This window comes from Artibeus jamaicensis, unplaced genomic scaffold (genome assembly GCF_021234435.1).
Source record: "Artibeus jamaicensis isolate MK-2021 breed Jamaican fruit bat unplaced genomic scaffold, CSHL_Jam_final contig_752, whole genome shotgun sequence".
Classification (NCBI taxonomy): Eukaryota; Metazoa; Chordata; class Mammalia; order Chiroptera; family Phyllostomidae; genus Artibeus; species Artibeus jamaicensis.
Genome location: NW_026521949.1, coordinates 154,144 through 172,399, shown reverse-complemented (window position 1 = coordinate 172,399; position 18,256 = coordinate 154,144). Strand labels below are relative to the sequence as shown.

Sequence of the window (18,256 nt, the reverse complement as noted above, 5' to 3'; positions counted from 1 at the left end):
AGTTGCTATTAGGTTTTACCTGCAATGCCTGTAACTTTAAATAAATTCCTTAAGTTCTTGAGGTTTTTCACAACTGTCCCAAGCTCTCCCCTGCCATCTCCCCGTGTAGGAGGGTGCAGCCACGGGGCCCCCAAAAGAATAATTTGTAATGAGGTCCAGAACTCAGGGTGTCCAGGAAATACTTTAAAAATATATGAGATGTCCTCACTCCCACAAGTCTGAGCTGGGGGGATGGGATACATACATGGGTAAATGAGTCATTTTGCATAACAACAGTTTCAAAGATAACCTCTAGAATGGTCATTTAACATATCTATAACCTTTAACTGGTTTCATACATATGTTAAAAAGCTGTGGCCAGGCTTTGAGCCAGGAGGAGAGAGTGATTTCTACTCAAGATGTAACTCGGAGGCAACTCCCCAGACCCTGTAACAGTGCCTGCTTGAGAGCTTGGAAACATTTGGCTCAAGGCCATAGGGCCACACCTGCCCAGACTCACAATAGCAGCCCAGTAAAGCTGGGAGTATATGGGAGGCATGGCGGGTGTACCGATTGTGGGAGGAGTCAGAAATGGGACTGCAGAGGAAGATCGGGTGCTGGGATTTAAACACAGACATGGCAGCCATTGGGGAGAGAACCACATGCTTTTGGCCAGAATAGATGTTACTGAACAAGAGGTCCAAGGGGGGGGCAATATGTGGCCCACCTAGGGATGCCAAAAACTGCTAAAGAACAGAGGCCCATCCCAAGGACAGAATACTAATATCTACATCTACTGGGCTCTTCTGTCTGCCACCAATTGGAAAGAAATCTCTCAATGCCAGAGATTTGTGAAAAGGAAACAAAATGTTTATTTAATGCTATTCAGGCCTAACACCACCACTAAAATAACAAAGTACTTTAGGGTATGCAGGTACACCCACACAGTGCTCCCTTCTCCCATTGTCCAAATTCTGGGTACCATAAATCAGGAAAAGAGCACACATCTGTGTTTCAGGCCATTGGTACCATCAGCTGTGTCACTGTGCAGGCAGGATCTCTCTCTAGATAATCCAAAGTCATGTGGCACCCTCTCACAGTCCACTGGCAAGAGTTCTTTGTACCCAGTTCCAGTCAAAGTCTCTCCTGCTTTCCAGGCCATGTGGCCAAAGGGGCACCCCAAAGCTGTGTGGGCCTCTTCTACCAAAGCAGCACGGGTTCGCACTCCACCAAAGGATGTGTCTTTCTTCTTCACCTGGCTGCAGGGATCTCCATTATGGCAAAGCTGTGTGGTTTTTCCTTTCAGCAGGGAAAGAGGGGGTCCGCACTCTGCCAAAACCACGTGGGCTCCCTCTTTCATTTCACCAGGAGGGGGGTCCTCACTCTGCTGAAACCACGTGGCTCTCTCCTACAAGATGGCAGGGGTCCTCACTCTGCCCCAAATCGCGTGGCTCTCCCTTCAATGGCTGCCACATCTGGTCTTAAATCTCTGCACCCATCCTCCTTTGCGGCCCCATTTCCAACTCCTACTGTTATAGGAAAATGAAGCAACCAGACACCGAGGGATTCTGGAGTACAAGGTTTATTAATGTGCACGGGCCCAGAGGAGTCAATCTCCAAATTCTGAGCCCAAACACAGGATTCTTGGGGTTTATATAGCCTACAGGGTCTTCCTTTCTATGTAGCAAAGTGGTATATAGAAGCGGAATGTGGTAATTAGTTCTATCTATGGGGCAGAAGCAGAGTACAAAGGCTAAATGTGAAAATTAGTTCTATCAGCGGGGGTGCTAGCCCCAGTCCTTGTGACTATCCTGCTGTTTGCTCTACTCAGATGGCCTTATCAATCTCCCAGGGTGCCTGGGGTTTTGGGTGAACAGAGGTTTTTCAAAGCTTCCCACATCATTCCCCCCTTTTATGCTAAACAACACTAGTGCTTCTTTTAGCATAACAATATTCTTATAGAAATAAATAAGTTCCCCCTTTCCCTGGATTCAGACTATTAATTAGGTTTCTTACCCTTCTGGAATTATACACAGGACAATGGATGAAGGTCTCATCTTCTTGTAACTTCTAACAGCTGGAAATGGACGCTGTCCTACCTACACTTGGGTCAGGGGTACCCTGAAAGAGGGAGGGTTCCAGCAAAGAGGGAGTCCTTCCTGCAAGGGGAAGGACCTTACAGGGTCCTGGTCAGTTGGCTGTCACCAGGAAGTCTCAGGCTTGGTGTCCAAAGGCTGGCATTACTGGACTGTTGGCATACTGGTCGGGTTGTATTCTAGAGGTGACAGATTAAGCAAGAAATTGGAAGTACAATTAAATTGTAACTATTAATTGACAAAGGCAGGGACTTCAGTAAAGAATGGCTTACCTAGTGAAAGGTGCACAAGGCATGCTACACCTATCTAAGATTCTTGTGGCCTACTATATTTCACTCGGGCTGAGGGGAATACATTAAGATTTCTCTCTTTTCAGATTTCTGAGCCCTTTCTGTCCAACCTATGAAGACAGAAAAGGGAAAATCAGTTCTAAAGTGAAGCCCACAGACTGCCCCAAACTTTGATTAACTTAACTACTTAGCTCAACCAAACCGTTGATTCTCAGGAGGGCAATGACGAAGATGGGCTCTTTAAGTGAGGCTTATATTGCTACTAATCACTCATAGGCATAGGCAATTCATAGGCATATGCCCTATGAAAACAGAAGAACATACAGGTTAATTCACACAACAATCTCCAAACCAGACTCTGTGCCTGTGAGACTGTCTTTTGAAAAGACATTCCATTGCGAGGTCATTTGCACCTCTAAATTGTACATCTTTAGTGATATCACAAGCTTGGTTTCAACTCTTTAATGAAAACAAACTTTCAAGACAGTTAGCTGTACCATTCTGATGTACAATACTGAGCATTATGATTTTCTTTGAACTACAATTTTTTCTCCTTAAGATCCCCCTCACTGTTATTACAGGGACTACTTTGGGTCCCACTTTTGATTTTGTCTGTTCATTTGCAGAAACACACCAAGAGCAGCCTGGATCACTTTTGATCCTTAAGTCTGCTTTGCTAGAACTCACACAGGGAACATTCAGATTGACTTCTCAGTCCACCCTTCAGGGCACAGAAGCAGAGCCACACACTTGCCATCTGGCTTCGCCTGTACTAGTTGTTTTATTCAAATCCTGGAGCCTCCATTGTGCTTACAGGTTCCTTTTTAGCCATCTTTCAGGAAAGCAACTTTCGTTCCTTCCCTGGAAATACTGGCACAAAACGCAAAATCAACTAAAGTACCAGGCTTTTCTCGTGGGCTTTTGCTAACTTCACAGGTCAATCCCAGTTCCTCTGAGCTTTCTGGTAATGACCAGAATCCATACATGCCTCCTTCAGGCGTGACATTCTAGTCAAAGTCCTGGATAACAAAATCACTATTAATAACTGGTCTTATTGGTTTTATGCAAAGAAACCTTATGTCATCATTCATTGATTCAGAGTGCCAAATTCTGGAGGGATCAGGTAGGGAGAAAAATACAAAGTGTGATGGAAAATCCTTTTCCTTCTGATACCTACTAAGATTGTATCTACATGCCTTATACCTTCCATTACTAACGCTACATAATTCCTTTCTAAAACTTTTGCAAACTTCTACAACCTTTTACATACCCTTTTCTATCTGCACAGCTTTCCACAGACCTTCAGCAACATCCAAAAAACGTTTACATTCTTTCATATATTTCTTTTTTTTACAAATCTTATACTATCTATTGTTCATTTTCTTACAGAGTATTAAGTTTCAAATTTTTCTGGAATCCTCAATTTCCTTTCTCAGAGTAGATACAGAGCAAAACCCAAAACACAGAGTTCTGAAACAATACACAGGTAGAGGCATTCTCTTGCAACAATGATTCAACTGGTGCCTCTCAGAGACATGCTCCTTCAGGCCTGGTCTCATGCCAGAGACCTGCTGCTTTGCCTCAGGCTGAAATAGTTATCAGCCCTAAATGACCCTTCCTGGGTCCTGGGTGGCAAAGGTATCCTCTCCAACCAGCTACAGTGACCTTTTCTAGGTCTTCAGGTACACAGGGTTTCTGATCAGAAACAACCAATGGCAGAGAAATTCGCTCTTTTCCTACAAAACCAGAAAACAAGTAGTTGAGGTTTTCTTTACTTTAGGTTTAAAAGTTTCATATTTTTATACATATTTCTACTCATCTAGATTTAATTATCATTCTCTTTTAATCTTGGTTCCTTTCCCACACTGGGAAGGAGTATACTTAAACTCAGTGCTTAAACTCAGTATGTGGCAGCTAAAAGTCCCTAACACTTTAGGTATCTTCTACTAAAAGTCCCTAGATTCGCAGGGACATTTTGCACCTTTCTGAAGCTCAGATGTTGTAAATACCCTATAAATTGGGTGGTCACTTTTGGACCTCAGTCCATGACCTTCAAAACCAGAGCCATTACTATTAGAACCAGTTACACAGAAAACCTGACTGCTGCAGTGCCCACACAGCAGTAGCATGCAGCCTACAGTCTAAAGAGAAGCCTTATCCAGGTCCAAGATGGCAACGCCCGTGCATGCTCTGTCCTCCAGGTGGGGCACTCACGTGGCTCATCTATTTACCTACAATGGCAGTACCACGACTCTGGTTTCACCCACCTGCGGAGGTCCCAGGGCTCCAGTTTCAGGAACCTCGGAAGCCCCTAAGGCCCCTTCCACCTTTGGGTGTGGAGGCACCACAAAGCCACTCTCAACCCAATGGGGTGGTTTACTGAGGCTGCAGTCACCAGTGGAGGCGGGGCTGAGGTCCCGCTGGACTCTGAATGTGGGGGCCCTGTAGCTCCGTTTTTGGGAGTCAAAGAAAACTGGGTTAGTCTCCCTCCCTGTGAATGACTACAGATCTCGGGCCAGTCCCCTCCCTCCCCCCCTCAGGGGACTGGGAGAGTGTCTGAAGCCCTGTGGCAGTCTGGTCTGGGTCCAAGACAGCTATGCTGAGGGCTGTAGGCTCCTGTGACCCTGGCTTTTGTCACCTGCCAGTGGGCTCCTTCTTTTTTTCTTTCAGTGTAGACATAGAGCAATATCCGAAACACAGTTTCAAAACAACATATAGGTAGAGGCACTCTCTTTCACCAGTGGGTTCACTGGTGCCTCGCAGAGGCATGCTGCTTTGTCTCCAGCTAAAGCACACAGCAGACCCAATTAATCCTTCCTGGGCAGCAAAGATTAAACAGTACATAACGTTTCAAAGAGGTCTGTGGGAGTGTCTGTCAGGAAGAGAGTTGCAGAAACCCTGGGAGACACACCCATCCCCCCTGGGATCCTTATCATATCAATGAAAGCACTCCTAGCAGAGCAGATTTCACAGGTTTATCATCAAGTCTTTGTGACGCCAGATTTTCCTTAACTCTAGCAAGGCAAGGGAGCTGCACTTCTCCCCAGCAGGCATTCAGGCCTAAGGTGATCGAAGACAGAAAGTGCTTCTCCCAGAATACATGGGGACTCAGGGCTTTGTCAAAGCTGGGGGGGGGGCGAGAGTCCATTGCTCTTTGTTGTAGCCCTCCCGAGTCCCTCCATGAAGGCCTCCCAGGTGATCAAACCTGGCCCAGGCCGCCCCCCCCCCACCGCGGTGAGGGGTCCCACCGGCCACCGACTTCCGACCAAGCTCTGGGGACAGCAAGAGGAACCCGAGGCAGCCCCTGCCACCAGGGACAAGCCCCATCTCCTGCTGCCAGCATTCCAGAGGTTGTCTCTTGCCCTTTGCCCCAAGGGGTAGAGGTACAATTCCTAAAATCAGGCAGAGTGGTCAGCAATATGTCCCTATTCTTGATTATAAAATTAAATCAAAATAGGTCTGTGAAATATGCTATTTGCTATTCTCGAATGCAGTCCCTTTAAGTTGGTAGGAAAAGTCTCTCTTAGGTGACCACTCCAGGGGTGTTGGTTGGAATTCCACACAGCTTGGAGAAATCTGGATCAGGAGGGTCTATGTGTGGAGATTCGTCACCTGTTGGGGAAGGCTTTTCTGTGATATGGCTTTGTTAGAGTAGAGGAGGAAATAAGTTGTGCTAAGCTGTTTGCTCACTCAAGCCTGAGTAGAAACCACACCCACCCCCAGGCAGGTGTTCCAGAGAGTTAGGAATTGGTCAAAACATATAGAGGGCTTCCATGTGTCAGGAGTTGTTGTTAAGTGCTTCACACCTGAGCTCGTTTAGCCTATCGCTAACTGACACCTTTGCTTCTGGAAACCCGCTTGCTTGCCCACTTCTATAAAAGCCCTAGCCTGTAAGCGTTAGGCGCGACTCTCATTTGCAGCCATTTTGGCACCATGTCTCAGGACACCCCGAGAGTTCGCCCCTGTGCAGGTAAAACTTTGAAACTTTGGCCAATAAAACATGTTTGACTGCCCGACTGTCTCCGACCCTTCTTGCTTGTGAGAGCTGAATGTAACAGCTTCACTCTCATCGCCTGCAGTTCTAAAGGTCATTCTGAAAAGCAAACAGCATACCCTCTTCTCCAAGTTAAGAGTTAAAATGGCCAATAAAATTAAACTTGGGGAAAAGGCTCAAGACTCTTTTAAAAGTATGATGAGCCCGTTTTACAATTGACAGACCAGTTGGATTGTAAGGTCTTTATTGGCAAATATCTTAGAATTCAAAATTCCTCACACCGAAAGACTCGGTGCTTGGAAAACAAGCTTCAATGCTACCAGCCCTACACGATCGCTGAAATCTTACCTGTTGCTAGGAAACAGCTAGCGGGGCATCGCTGCTCTAGTCAGCGTTCTAAATCTCTTTGGTGGTAGCACTGGGGTGAAGTCTGCCCAGGGGTCCTGACACCGCTTCTTTACTCTCACCTCTGTGACTCTACTCCTCTTCTCCCTCCCTCACGGGCGTATTGGAACCTGGAACCCGCGGCAGCGGGTCACCCCCAGGAACACGCATTTGCTGGGGCATGACACGGCACAGGGGGGGTCCACAGTGCAGCGCTCGAAGTGGAGGGCACTCCCAAAGAAGACTGAGGCCTCGTGCCAGCAGGGAAACCTCCTCCCCCCCAGGCCCAACAGTGCGACCAGCCTAGCCCGTACGCACTGGGGACAGTCCGCCCTGCCCCCAGCCACGCCGGGTCCCAGGCTTCCACCCGCCGACCCTGTCTCCGGGGCTGGGGGTGGGAGAGCAGTCGCGCCTGGAGGGGCGGCCCGGCCCTTTGGCAATCTGGATTGTCCAGGCTCTTGACCTGAGGAGATAGCCCCCCTCCTGGCCCGCCCGCCACCTGGGTGCTGATGGGGGGGGGAAGGGGAGGGGGTCACGCAGCACTTGCTGGGTGCGCGCACTTTTTCAATCAAAGAAATTCTTTTCTGAGTTTTGGGTTTACTTATACAGCTGAGAGGGCTCGGAGCGCTGGATATGCACTTACCCGCCGAGCCCCAATATAGGGTGCAGACACACAAAGGACAGGGGCACATTCACTCACACTTTCACTCTCAGGCACTCTGAATTTAAACAATCCCTCTCACCTAATTCTCCAGCTGTTTGGACTCGAACCAATCAGCCCCCTGTGGTTGGATTCAGTATGAATCCGACCCAGAGCCCTACCTGAGTGAGGGCCAGGTGGTTGGGCTCAGCATGAACCCAACCCAGATTTCTGATTTGAGGTAATCAGCCTCTGTCTGGTGTCGGGTCAGGTCCCCAGGGCACTTACTGATTTGGCGCCCTTACCGATTTGGCACCCCTGGTCTCAGGTCAGGTCGTAGTCCAAAAACCCTCACTTCCCATCTAGAGTGCAGGCTAGCGGTCGTGGGTTCTAATTGGACGGGGGCCTGAGAAATCTTAGGGCACGTGCACCCCCGTTTCTCCAGTTGGAACTCCGGCCACCGCTCGCTTATCCATCCTGTAGCTCGTGGACCCAAATTTGTGAAAGGTCGCTTCCCGGCCCATGCACCAAATGTTGCAGGAAAATGAAGCCACCAGACACCGAGGGTTTCTGGAGTACGAGGTTTATTTAATGTGCACGGGCCCAGAGGAGTCATCTCCAAATTCTGAGCCTCGAGGAAAGGATTCTGGGGGTGTCTTAGAGGTTATGCCATGATTTCTGTTGTAGCCAACAGATGAGTCAATGCACGCTCTCGGAGACGAAGATAGGTTTCAAAGATCTCTAATTTTATTGATTACAAAATAATAGTCTAATTATAAATTTGGTTTCCAAGCTTTACCTGCGCAGGGGCGAACTTCCCCAGATGTGAACGGAGTCACATTAGCTTTTAAAGCTACAGATGGAAGTCGCGCGTGGCTCACAGGCTCCGGGGTTCTTGTAGGGCAGAGCAAGCGAATGCGGGGTTACAGAAGCAGATGTGGCAGTTAGCTATTAGCCAGGTTGCTAAGTTAAAAAAATGGCGAAAGTCTCTAATTGGTGGTTGGGAGCTGGTGGTCTTATCTGGCGGGCCTTGGTCAGTTACCTTATTTGGCTAGGAGTTTTAACCCAGCCGTTCCCTGACATTTATTTATTACCCAGTCTCAGGAACTGCAGATGCCTAACGGCTGTTTGTATGTTTCTACTACTAATGGCTATTACATTCCCCCCTCCGGTTAGGTAGCAGTTAAACCATTGACTGCCGGTCATCTTGAGGCAGGATAGTATATGGTTGGGACAATACCATAAGCTTGATGGCATCAATCCTGTCCCTGATGAATGCAAAAATCTTATTCAAGATCCAGGGTCCTGCAGTCAGGGCAAGCAATAGGATAAGTATAGGGCCAGCTAATGCGGAAATAAGCGTGGTCAGCCAAGGGGAAGCTTTAAACAGAGAGGCATACCATGAAGAGGTCTGTTCCTCTTGTTCTCTTTCTTTTAGTCTCTTGGTTAGCATCTTTACGCTTTCTCTGATTACCTTCGAATGGTTGGCATAAAAACAGCACTCTTCCCCTAAGGCTGCACATAATCCTCCTTGTCGAAGAAACACAAGATCAAGCCCCCTTCGGTTCTGAAGTGCTACCTCAGCTAAGGAGTCTACTTGGCGTTCTAGGTACATTACTTGTTCCTGGAGCAGGGAGACGTCTTTAGAGAATGTCTGTGATAACCGTCTAAGGCTATCCTCCCCACGGATTAGTGCCCCCGCTCCAACAGCTGCTGATCCAATTATACCAATAGTGGCAGCTATGGGTATGAGCAATGGAGTCCGCTTGACTCTGGAAGGGGGTCGTAGTACAAAGTCGGGATCCCCTCCATACAGGTATACTTGGGGAATAATATACGCACTAACACAAAGTTCTGGGTTAGTAGGAACTATACATTTAAAAATACCTTGGGTACATATAAACCATAGCCCTTCTGGGGCTTTTGTTACAGTCAATGTTCCTGGGGTCTTTGGTATGTATACTAAGTTGAGACAGTAATCTGCATAACTTGAATTGTTAAGGGTGAAATTAGCTAACAAGTAACAGGTTCCCTGTCCATGAAACTCTGCTAATGTGATGGTACCTTCAAATTCACATTGTTCAAGACCTTCCACCTGTCTTTTCCCTGGGGGAAGGCGCATTGTGATGGGAGTGTTATTTCCCCCTGCGGGGGAGTTAACCCCCAGGCCAATATAGAATGGGGGCCTTGGGCTAAGGCATAGCCAACAAGACTCAGTAACATTTGGCATAGTATAGTTAAAATAGGGAAACACTTGTTCCAAGAGGCTTAGGGCCGACTCTCCTTGATGATGAGGCCTGCCTACTAAGGGTGGTGGGCTTCGGAGGAATGGCCTAGGGTTCTCCTCTTCCTCTCTAGGCTGCGCTGAGGCCTCAGTTGCCCTGGGAGGGAGTCTGGTTCCTTTTGGGTCCGGAGAGCGCGTAGCGGCTAGGCTTACAGTAGGTTTGGGCGGGCGAGGTGGCAATCTGCCTACTGCTCCTCTCAGGAGGGGCCTTCCCCTGGTGGGTAATCTCTTTACAGTAAATAGAGTCCCTGGGTCATCCCCTGTGATATATAGGCGGAGGCCCCAGGTTCGCCCTTTAGCCCATTCGGGGTCTTTAGGGTTTAAAACAGTTATGACAGTTGGGTTGCAATTGTTTGTGGCGCAGTTCTGATCCCATCCGCCCGCAGGTTTTCGTCTCTTACCCTTTTAGAGGGTGATAGCCTTATCCTTCCCCGCTCCGAGGCTCCAACCCCCATCGGTGAGGGTCTCACAACCCCATGCTTTACAGTAGTAATCTCCATGAGGCCCCACAAGTTCTCCTCCTTCCACTGGGGGGTTCTGGACACCCGTAGAACGGGGGTCGGAAAAGGTTTGCTTGATTTAAGTCATCTTTAACTTTCATATCCTGTTTCACAGAGTTCCCCCAATCCGGTTCTCGTCTCAATCGTGTTCATCCGGGGGAGTCACAGAAATGTTTGTTATCGAAAAACTTGGAGAAGTCTGCATGTAGAGTCACTGGGCCTGTATCCCAAGTAAAATTAGTGGCAATGACTGTGCCATCTGCTGTCCTTATGAGTACCCACTCCTGCTGTTCTAGGCCTTGGCTTAGAGCTTTCCCGTGGTTCATGGACAGAGTTACTATAATCAGGAACAACCTTACTGTTTTAGGAACTTTAGGCTCAGCGGTCGCTCGGGATCTCTGCTGACTCGCCATGTGCCTTGATGTTCCCTAGGAGGTTGAGCTGGCTTTGTGTGTGATAGATGAATCCAGTAGGGTTTTTCTGCAACTCGCACTGCAGAGAGGGTGCTGAGCAGGACCTGGAAGGGGCCGACCCACCGTGGCTCCAGGTTTCCTCGCCGGTGGTTGAGGATCCACACCCACTGGCCTGGTTCAGGAGGAGTAGGCCACTGGGTCGTTTCAGCTGGGGGCTGATGTCGTAGGACTCGTATCTCCTGTCGCACCTGCTGCAAGGCCTGGAGGGACTTAAGGAAGTTATAATTTGTGCTGGCTATTTCTTCACTGGAAAGTTTGGGAATAATGGGGACAGGTTGCCCAAACATGATTTCATATGGGGTCCAAGACCCCACGTAAGGGGTACACCTTACCCGGAATAAGGCAAAAGGAAGAAGCTCGACCCAGTTTTCGCCAGTCTCTTCCTTTAATTTAATAATAGTCTCTTTTAGAGTTCTGTTCATTCTTTCTACTTGTCCTGAACTCTGGGGTCTATAAACACAATGGAGCTTCCATTCAATCATTAGTTTGCTGGCCAATTCTTGGGAGACCTTTGAGACAAAGGCCGGGCCATTATCTGAGCCAATAGCTAATGGAAGCCCATATCTGGGGATAATTTCTCTCAGGAGTAGTTTGCATACAATGGAAGCGGTCTCCCCCTTAGTGGGGAAGGCTTCAGTCCAACCTGAGTAAGTGTCTACTAATACTAAGAGATACTTATACCCAGATTTTCCTGGTCCCATTTTGGTGAAATCTACCTCCCATAGCTCACCTGGACTCTTACCTCGGTACCTCACCAGGGGAGGATACTTCTTATTCTGGGCATTTACCTTAGCGCATGTCTGGCATCTAGTGGTTATTGACTGAACTGTATCTCTTAACTTTGACCCTGTATAATATTTCTTTATTAACTGTTCTAATCTGGTCTGGCCGAGGTGTGTGCTCGCATGCAACTCTTGGGCTATTGTTCTTAAGACCCCTTGGGGAAGGAAAATCTTGGAGTCAGGTAGTACAATTTGCCCTTTAGAGTTTTTAACCCCCCCCTGCCTTTAGACCAACTTGCTCTTCCTCGGGGGTGTAGATAAGTTTTGGGGGGATTTCGAGGCGTGGAATGAGTGGAAGAACAACTACTTCTCCTTCAGCAGCTTTCCGAGCAGCGGCGTCAGCCAATTCGTTTCCCCCTGATGATGGGTGACTCACCTTTCTGATGCCCTCGGCAATGTATTATGGCTACCTTTGCGGGGAGCCATATAGCTTCCAAGAGGGCCAGGATCTCTTCCTTGTTCTTAACTTCCTTCCCACCGGCAGTGAGGAGGCCACGCTCTTTGTAAATGGCTCCACGGATGTGAGCGGTGGCGAAAGCATACCTGCTGTCGGTGTAGATATTAGCGGTCTTACCTTCTGCTAGACGCAGAGCCTGGATTAGGCCAATCAGTTCAGCTCGCTGGGCTGAAGTTCCAGCTGGCAACGCCTTCTGCCAGATCACCTTCGTCTCAGTGGTGACTGCCGCCCCTGCTAGTCGCCGCCCTTCCCGCATGAAGCTGCTTCCATCAGTAAAAAGAACTAAATCAGGCTTGTCATAGGCCTGGTCCCGTAAATCGGGTCGGGAACCAGTGATAGAGTCTAATACCCATGTGCAGTTATGGGTTATAGCTGCGTCTGGTAAGGGCAACAAGGTCGCAGGGTTCAGGGTGGTTGTTTTGACAAACTGCACAGCTGGAGGATTTAGGAGCTGAGCTTGATACTGAGTCAGTCGGGCATTCGAAAGCCATCTGTCTGGGGGTGCCCGTAAGACCTGCTCTAGATAGTGCTCTCCGATTACCTGAATGTCTTGGCCTAAGGTGAGCTTGCTTGCTTCTTTGACTAACACAGAGGTGGCCGCTAAGGCCCTCAGACATGCTGGCCAGCCAGAAGCTACAGGGTCAAGTCTCCTTGATAGGTAGGCTACAGGTCTTTTCCATGGACCGAGCTCTTGGCACAACACCCCTAATGCAGTTCCTTCTTTCTCGGCTATGAATAGTTGAAATGGCTTAGATAGGTCCGGCAGCGCTAGTGCCGGGGCCGCAACGAGGGCCTCCTTCAGGGCCTGGAAGGCCCTTCTTGCCTCGCTAGTCCATTCAAACTTTTCTTCCTTTCCCCGAGTTAGCTGGTGCAGTGGTCGGGCCAACTCTGCAAAACCTAGGATCCAAAGCCGACAGTATCCTACTGCTCCGAGAAACTCCCGTACCTGTCTCTTGGTGGTAGGTTCTGGGATTTGTAGGACTGTTTGAATCCTCTGATTGGATAAGGTTCTTTGCCCATTCTGCAGGTTATACCCCAGGTAACTTACAGTTTGAGTCACAATCTGGGCTTTCTTGGCTGACACACGGTATCCCATCTTCTCTAGGTCTCGGAGTAGGTCCTTAGTAGCAGCCTCGCACTTCTCCGCACTCCTCTCCGCAATGAGGATGTCATCCACATACTGCAGGAGTACTGTCGTGGGGTGGGAGATGCGGAAAGCCTGCAAGTCCTTACCTAGGGCCTCACTGAAAATGGTAGGTGAGTTCTTAAACCCTTGTGGTAGGCGAGTCCAGGTATACTGGCCTACTAATCCATTTTCAGGATCATTCCACTCAAAGGCAAAGATCTCTTGGCTTTGGCGGGCTAGCGGTATGCAAAAGAAGGTGTCCTTTAAATCTAGTACCGAGTAGTGAGTATGAGTCGGGGGCAAAGAACTTAGCAGGGTATATGGGTTGGGCACCGTGGGATGTATAGTCTCTACCCGCATATTTACTTCCCTCAGATCTTGAACTGGCCGGTAATCCGCCGTCCCAGGCTTTTGTACTGGTAACAAGGGAGTATTCCAGGCTGACTGACACTCCCGTAGAATACCTGCTTTTAGAAGTCGCTTAAGGTGTTGGGCGATCCCCTGCCGTGCTCGGCTGGGTACTGGGTACTGTCTCACCCGAATAGGGCTGGCAGTGCTTTTTAGCTGGACTAGCACTGGAGGTTGATGGAGTGCTAGGCCTGGTGGATTAGTCTCTGCCCAGACTCCGGGAATCTCAGAGAGGAGGGTTTCTGGTGCTCCTTTCTCCTCCTTACCTTCCTGGAGGGTTGCCAGCAGGTATTCTTCTGAGAGTGGCACAGTTACCTCCACCCGGGCAGGTCCTGGAGTATTGGTCCCTGGCACCTCAGTCTGTTTGAAAGTGATGGTGGCCTGAAGTTTCTGCAATAAATCTCTCCCGAGCAGTGGGTAGGGACAATTCGGAACCATTAGGAATGAATGGGTTATGGTGCCCAGCCCCAAGTCTGTGACCCTTGCGGTAGTCCATGGGTAAGATTCCTCTCTGCCAGTAGCCCCTATGATCTTGGTAGTTGTCTTTTGTGCCTTTCCTTGTGGTTGCTTTAAGACTGAAAAAGTGGCCCCCGTTGTCTACTAGGAAATTTATTGGCTTCCCTTCGACGTTCAGAGTGACCATGGGCTCCTGGGGACCAACTGGTATAGAGCCCCGGCCCCGTCAGTCTAGAGTCTGAAGCAGGACGGGGGTCCTTTCCTCTAACCCGGGTGGCCTGGCTCTACGTTTAGGGCAATCTCGTTTCCAATGTCCTATTTCCTTGCAGTAGGCACATTGATCTTTGTTTAAGGGAGCTCGCCGTTGCTGGGCTCCATCCCTACCTTTCTCCCTCCGGCCAGGTTTCTGAGCTGCTATGAGGATCTTGGCTACTTCCTTTGCTCTACCTATCTCGGGGTCATCTCTGTTTATATAAACTTTCTGAGCAATTTCTAACAGCTTGCTTAGGTTTTCTTCTTCAAAACCTTCAATCTTCTGTAGTTTCTTCCTAATATCTAACATCGCCTGTGTGACAAAGGCAATATTGACAAGCCTGCGATTTTCTGGCGCTTGGGGGTCTAGGGGGGTATACACCCGGTAAGCCTCTAGAAGCCTCTCTAAATATGCTGCGGGGGATTCCTCTCTCCCTTGGGTGACCTCACTTACCTTACTGAAATTGGTTGGCTTTCTGGCTGCTGCTCGTACCCCCCTCAGGAGAGCTCGGCGATACTGGAGTAGAGCTTCCCTCCCCACACTTGAATTTGGGTCCCAGTCCGGAGGCTGGTTGGGGAGTATATCCCCAACCCCCCTCCGGTTTCCTCCCAGCCCTCCTTCCTCTTCCCTTACGGCCTTTTCGGCCTCTCGAAGGATTCTCTCTCTCTCTTCAGAGGTGAAGAGAGTTTGGAGTATCTGTTGGCAGTCATCCCACGTAGGCTGGTGGGTCCTAAAAACGGTCTCTAGAAGGGAGATTAAGCCCTGGGGCTTTTCAGAGAACGGGGGATTCTGAAGTTTCCAATTATATAAATCACTGGTAGAAAAAGGGACATAAACTAGACGAGGGGGATGAAAGGCCGGGGCATCAGGGCCCGGCGGCACCTCCCGGAGAGGCAAAATGTTGGCGCCTCCCGCTGAGGAAACCGCCCTCACCAGTCCGGGCCCGGGAGGCGGGACACCGGCCCCTCCCAACGCGGGAGTCACCAGTCCGGGCCCGGGAGGCGGGACACTGGCCCCTCCCAACGCGGGATGGGGCGCCCCGTACAGGGTTCCCCTCCTGGTGTGGGGGGGACTCATCAACTCCTCCCCCGTGGTGGAGTCGGGTTGCGGGGTAGGATTGTACGGAGGCGGGGCAGTTGGGGCTAGTAGAGAATCCTCTGGCTCCTCTGGCAATACCGGATATAGACGGGGCTTCCTTTGTTCCTGCTCCTGGGGAGGAGTTTTCTCTCCAGGATTTACTCGCGGCTGCCTTTGTTCCTGCTCCTGGAGAGGAGTTTTTCTCCCCCCTCCTGGCCTTTGTCTAGCAGCTACACAGACGCTCTGCCGCATCCTATTTCTGCCTGACTGACAACAGCGTATATATTTCCGTCGTTCGGTAGCTATATCTATCCAAACATCTATATAAATCATCTGATCTGGATGGGGCACTCTGTAAACCACCCCTTGAACGGCATAGAGAAGGGGGAGGTTAAAAGTCCCTTCAGAGGGCCATCCTACGTCAAAGGCTGGCCATTCTAACTCACTGAAGGTCCGGAGAGTCTCAGGATCTGGAGGTGGCCCGCCGTACCCTCGGGCCCGCTTCTGAAAATCAGAAAAATTATTCAGAAGGCATTCTAATGCATTACTCGGTGTTGAGCCTCCTTGTCCCATCTTTGATTTCCGACGTGAGACGTTAACAGTCTTGAGACCTAGTAGGACTAAGGCAATTAAGAGTTCACACACGAACACACAACGGGCTTCCCCTCGTCCACTCACGCATAAACAAGCCGTGACACACAACTTCAGCTCTCTCACTCGTTCAGGGGCGCGGGCGCTTCGCAAGCGCTTTTGGTTAGAGCACGGAAATCGTAAGTGATCTCCTGCCGTAACCTAAACAGACGGGGGGGGGGCACTCCAGTTCTTCCCCTCCCCCTATTACCAGAATAGAGCACAAAAAACTCTACCAGACGGGGACTGCAGTTCCCCTACCAGACGGGAGCGTAAAGCCCCGACCCCATGGGAGCGTCCTCCCAGTTTTTGGGGTCCCCTGTGCGGAATTTCCGGCAGCGTCCCACCTTTCCGCTTCAGGGCTCCGATGGCCGCGACCTTCCCAGATAGAGATCTCTCACAGATACCAGATACTTACCGGGCCGGCATACAGATGGGTTCTCCGAGGGCACGTGCGTATCTCGCTGGGGCCTCCAAATGTTGTAGGCAACAGATGAGTCAATGCACGCTCTCGGAGACGAAGATAGGTTTCAAAGATCTCTAATTTTATTGATTACAAAATAATAGTCTAATTATAAATTTGGTGGCCAAGCTTTACCTGCGCAGGGGCGAACTTCCCCAGATGTGAACGGAGTCACATTAGCTTTTAAAGCTACAGATGGAAGTCGCGCGTGGCTCACAGACTACGGGGTTCTTATAGGGCAGAGCAAGCGAATGCGGGGTTACAGAAGCAGATGTGGCAGTTAGCTATTAGCCAGGTTGCTAAGTTAAAAAAATGGCGAAAGTCTCTAATTGGTGGTTGGGAGCTGGGGGTCTTATCTGGCGGGCCTTGGTCAGTTACCTTATTTGGCTAGGAATTTTAACCCAGCCGTTCCCTGACATTTATTTATTACCCAGTCTCAGGAACTGCAGATGCCTAACGGCTGTTTGTATGTTTCTACTACTAATGGCTATTACAGTCTTCTTGTCTACGTAGCAAAGCGGAAAACAGAAGCGGAATGCGGAAGTTAGCTCTAGCTATGGGGCAGAAGCAGAGAACAAAGGCTAAATTCGAAGGTCAGTTTTTAACAGCAGGGGTATTAATCTCAGTCCTAGCTAATGCACTGTTGTTTACTTATCCTAGACAGCCCCATCATTCTCCCTAGGGCGCCTGGGGCCTGGGCAAATAAAGGTTAAACAGAGGTTTTTCAAAGTTTCCCATATCAAGACCACCAGCCGCATACTAATGCTTCAACAACAATAGGAACAAAGGAACCCTCTCCTGAGTGCAGATACAAATGGAAACACTAAGCACCCACAGGGGGGAATGAAGGGAGAAGCCCTAGGAGACCTTTGCTCATCCAAGACCCCAGGTGCCATGGGAGAGTGATAAGGCCATCTGGATAAAGCAAATAGCAGGATAGTCACAAGGACTGGGACTAGCACCCCTACAGATAGAACCAATTTTCACCTTTAGCCTTTGTACTCTGCTTCTGCCCCATACATAGAAGTAATTACTGCATTCTGCTTCTGTATCTCATTTTGCTACGTAGACAGGAAGACCCCTAGGGTATATAAACCCCCAAGAATCCTTTGTTCGGGGCTCAGAATTTGAATACCTACTCCTTTGGGCCCGTGCATGTTAATAAACCTCGTGCTCCAGAATCCCTCGGTGTCTGGTTACTTCATTTTCCTATAACAGGAGAATGATCTGTGTGGTGTGGGTCCAGCTCCCACTGGGAAATGCACAGGACCCACACCCACGGATAGGTTCTCCCATGGGGGATCAGACCTGTCATGTACCTAGGCTGCTTCGAGTCTTGCTTGTTGCTAAAAACTCCCTCACTGGGATTTGTGGCAAACATTTACTGCAAAGTAACTTCCTAAAAATCATGCTAAACCTTCCAAGGACCAGTGTAACTTGTTCAACTATGCTTGCCTTTTCATTTGCAAATATCTCTCTTCTGTGATGTGATTACCCACATCCTCTCCTTTGTTTTCTGTAAAAGGTAACCTCCTAAAGGGAACCTGTGCATAGTACATGAGAACCCTCATGTAATGTGTCCAGAAACTCTATAAAGGCTTGTCATGGCAGAGGCCCCTGGGGCTTTTGCTCCTCTTGAGAGAAAAGCCATGCCCTCCCTTTTCCTCCACAGGACTCGGTAGTTGGTATGAATATACTCATTTCATCCATAATGCCTCAGAAACTGAGGGCTGGTTTCTGCCTCTGTGATTGATAAAGAAATCTGCTTTTCTGTAACAACATTTTCAGATAGTTTAAAATGAAATTATATCACAAATTTATAGACTCTTGGAGATTTTTACATAATATATACATATTCATTTAATTATCTAACATATATGTGTATAAATAGATGATAGTTATTATGTCCTTAATTATGAACCTTCCCATGCACTATAAGCATATAAAATTGGCCAAATTTGTTC

At 49.0% G+C, this 18,256-nt stretch overlaps 1 protein-coding gene across 1 annotated transcript; it reads right to left on the bottom strand.

Moving 5' to 3' along the window:
* Positions 1–10,383: 10,383 nt before the first annotated feature.
* Positions 10,384–15,772, bottom strand: LOC128628426 (uncharacterized). The gene is given in 5 exon segments (XM_053672195.1): positions 10,384–11,662; positions 11,724–11,783; positions 11,785–13,988; positions 14,254–14,434; positions 14,576–15,772. Coding segments are annotated over 5 exon segments (4,782 nt in total). The 3' UTR covers positions 10,384–10,522.
* Positions 15,773–18,256: the final 2,484 nt, after the last annotated feature.